Source organism: Cystoisospora suis (genome assembly GCF_002600585.1).
Source record: "Cystoisospora suis strain Wien I chromosome Unknown contig_2148, whole genome shotgun sequence".
NCBI classification, from domain to species: Eukaryota; Apicomplexa; class Conoidasida; order Eucoccidiorida; family Sarcocystidae; genus Cystoisospora; species Cystoisospora suis.
Window position 1 is genome coordinate 1 of NW_027154947.1, and position 2373 is coordinate 2373.

The window sequence follows — 2373 nt, forward strand, 5'->3', positions numbered from 1 at the left end:
GCCAGTCCACAGTAGGCGCTTCCAAGCAGCACCCGCCCTGCAGCTACACGTACTCGGACCCCCCCGCAACCGGCCGACACCAAAACACGGCGAGCGAGCTCCATGGCACCAGACAGCGCGCGTAATCCGCAGGTCGTTGGCCATGGTAGCCTAGGAATTGCAGTGGGAGATAATTCGTCTCCGGCTGAGGATGGCGACGCATCATTGGCCTCTCAGCACGGATTCGCTGTCGGCTTCGGGGACGCGGGCGATCTGCCCGTGCGGCCGCGGTCGCCCGTGGGCGAAAGGTTTCTGCGTTATTTTGTCGGACTTTTCCATATCGGTGTGACAATCAAGCCTCCGAAAATTGCCCTACCCTCCGTGGGGCAAGAGTGTGTCGCGACTTTCGCTACCCGACTCATGTCTCCCTCTCCTTTCTCCCCGCGTTACCAGCGCGTGTTGCAAGCTGTCCAACATCTCGGACTGGAGCCAACAGCCCAGAGGAAACGTGTGACCTTTGGAGAAGATCTGTCCGGTGGGAAAGTGGCCTTAAAAAACAACGGCGTCCTCCAGGTTTCAGACAAGTCTGTCGTTCTACATATGGAGCACCCTACAAAGAACTATCAGTTCAGCCTACACATTCCACTGAGCATCAGCGGAGCTGCTGGCATGAACGAAAGAAAACATGGAGTGGCTGCAATCGAAAGAAGCCGGGATCTACCGGGTCCATGCTGCCAGAAGCGCGTACAAGGCTGGTCACGTACTGGTCCCGTTAGCAAGTCTTTCCTTGGCAGTCCGTCCCAGCGTCATCGATGCTGGTGAACACGTCCAGTTGCTAAACGACTTCCAGTTGTACTCAAAGTATGAAGGAACCCTCGATGATTTGTTGCGGATACTCGATACTGAACGAGGGGACGACGCCCATTGCGCAAGAATCAGCATAACGTGGCAGCTGATCGGGTCTCTTGCCTTTCTTTCCAGCTTGGGAAAAGGCCAACCAGGCACGAATCCATCGACCCTGCTGATCCACCAGTCGGGCGTCCTTCTAGTTAGGGTCCGGGAAATATTGCAAGAGATGAACCCATTTCCACTAGACATTGTCGCTACTCTCGCTTATATGCCCCCTGAAGATCTTAAGAGTTGGCTCAAAGCTCGTTTCCCGTTGGACTATTCTTCCCAGATTGACCCCTGGATCTCCGGCTGCGTGATTTACCGGGTGTGGTGTGGGAGTCTACCATACGACGTCAGCGAGTTCGACACGTCGCGGGATCGAGATACTGTCGCTAGAGTCTGGAGCAGATCACTGTCTCCGAACTGGCGTTTGGCGGCTGCGTTGGTATCCCCGAGATGATAGCGGAGCTTCTTCGTCGGTTGTTACATAAGGACCAGCACAGGAGACCGCCCATTCAAGTGGTGCCAGCCAGATACAACTTCTTGGCGGAGAGTGATATGAAGTCAGGTCGAGTTTGATTGTGTTACTGAAAATCAAAAGGCGAAACCATTTGCTTTTTTCTGGCGAAATGAAGGCCACTCAGGTCCGAACGACATATAGAGAGTCTTTGCATCTCGTGAAGGCCGGACATCTCTTCATATCGCTGGAACACTCCAAAGAAGTTCATGAAGGGGTCGAGGCTGGGAGGGGGATATCTAGGTTGTTCTAGTTAGAAGACGCGCCTGAAAGAGTTTAGTGGTCTCTGGCGTTAGCTTCTTGTTTTTGTTTTGATGGGGAAAGAACCAGGCGATCGTGTGATAACAAAGGCCGGCCGCCTCGGGTACCGCACGAGGGTCGACTTTGTCCCCTGTATTTTCTTTCTTGTTGATGGCGACCCGGAATTGCGCTCACCGTTCCGTACTCCCAAATCTGTTTGCGGGCTGAGGGTTCTTACAGGAATTGATAGTGTCCGAGGCTGCGTCCTATAGCCTTACGCTCATCTTCTCTTCATACGTTTTTGTGCGCAGTGTAGCTAAACGCTGGGTCTGCCTTCTGTGCTTTTGTGCAGGGCTCGGGCGTGAGACAGGTCCAGATGCGTTCGCTGGCCCCGTGGGCTCAGATTTCACGTGCAGGCAACTGCGTTTCTTCAGGACTAGACCCCGGGGGAGAATAGCGCGATAGTACCACGGTAGCTGTTGAAGATAAGCCCGGAAAGACTCGTGACGGGTTTTACGTGCCTCCTGCCTTCGCGAAGCAAACCACTTGCGCGATACCAGTTTTCTACTGAAAAATAAGACGCAGATATCTTAGCTACAATAGCTTCTGCTCGAGGTCAGCCTGGAGTCTGAAAGATTAGGGAAGGACATACTCGTTCCACGAAGGGCGCTTGACTACAAGAGAACGAGTCTAACTGGCTTACGGCGAGGTGTATGCTGTCGCCCCTGGTGCTAGCCAGTGTTTGT

General features: G+C 53.8%; 1 protein-coding gene across 1 annotated transcript; it reads left to right on the forward strand.

The window, feature by feature from the left end:
• Positions 1–140: 140 nt before the first annotated feature.
• On the forward strand, positions 141–2010 carry CSUI_004562 (rhoptry protein rop17). Its single transcript, XM_068064750.1, has one exon. It carries the CDS (start codon positions 665–667, stop codon positions 1328–1330), a length of 666 nt encoding a protein of 221 aa, XP_067923273.1. The 5' UTR covers positions 141–664; the 3' UTR covers positions 1331–2010.
• Positions 2011–2373: the final 363 nt, after the last annotated feature.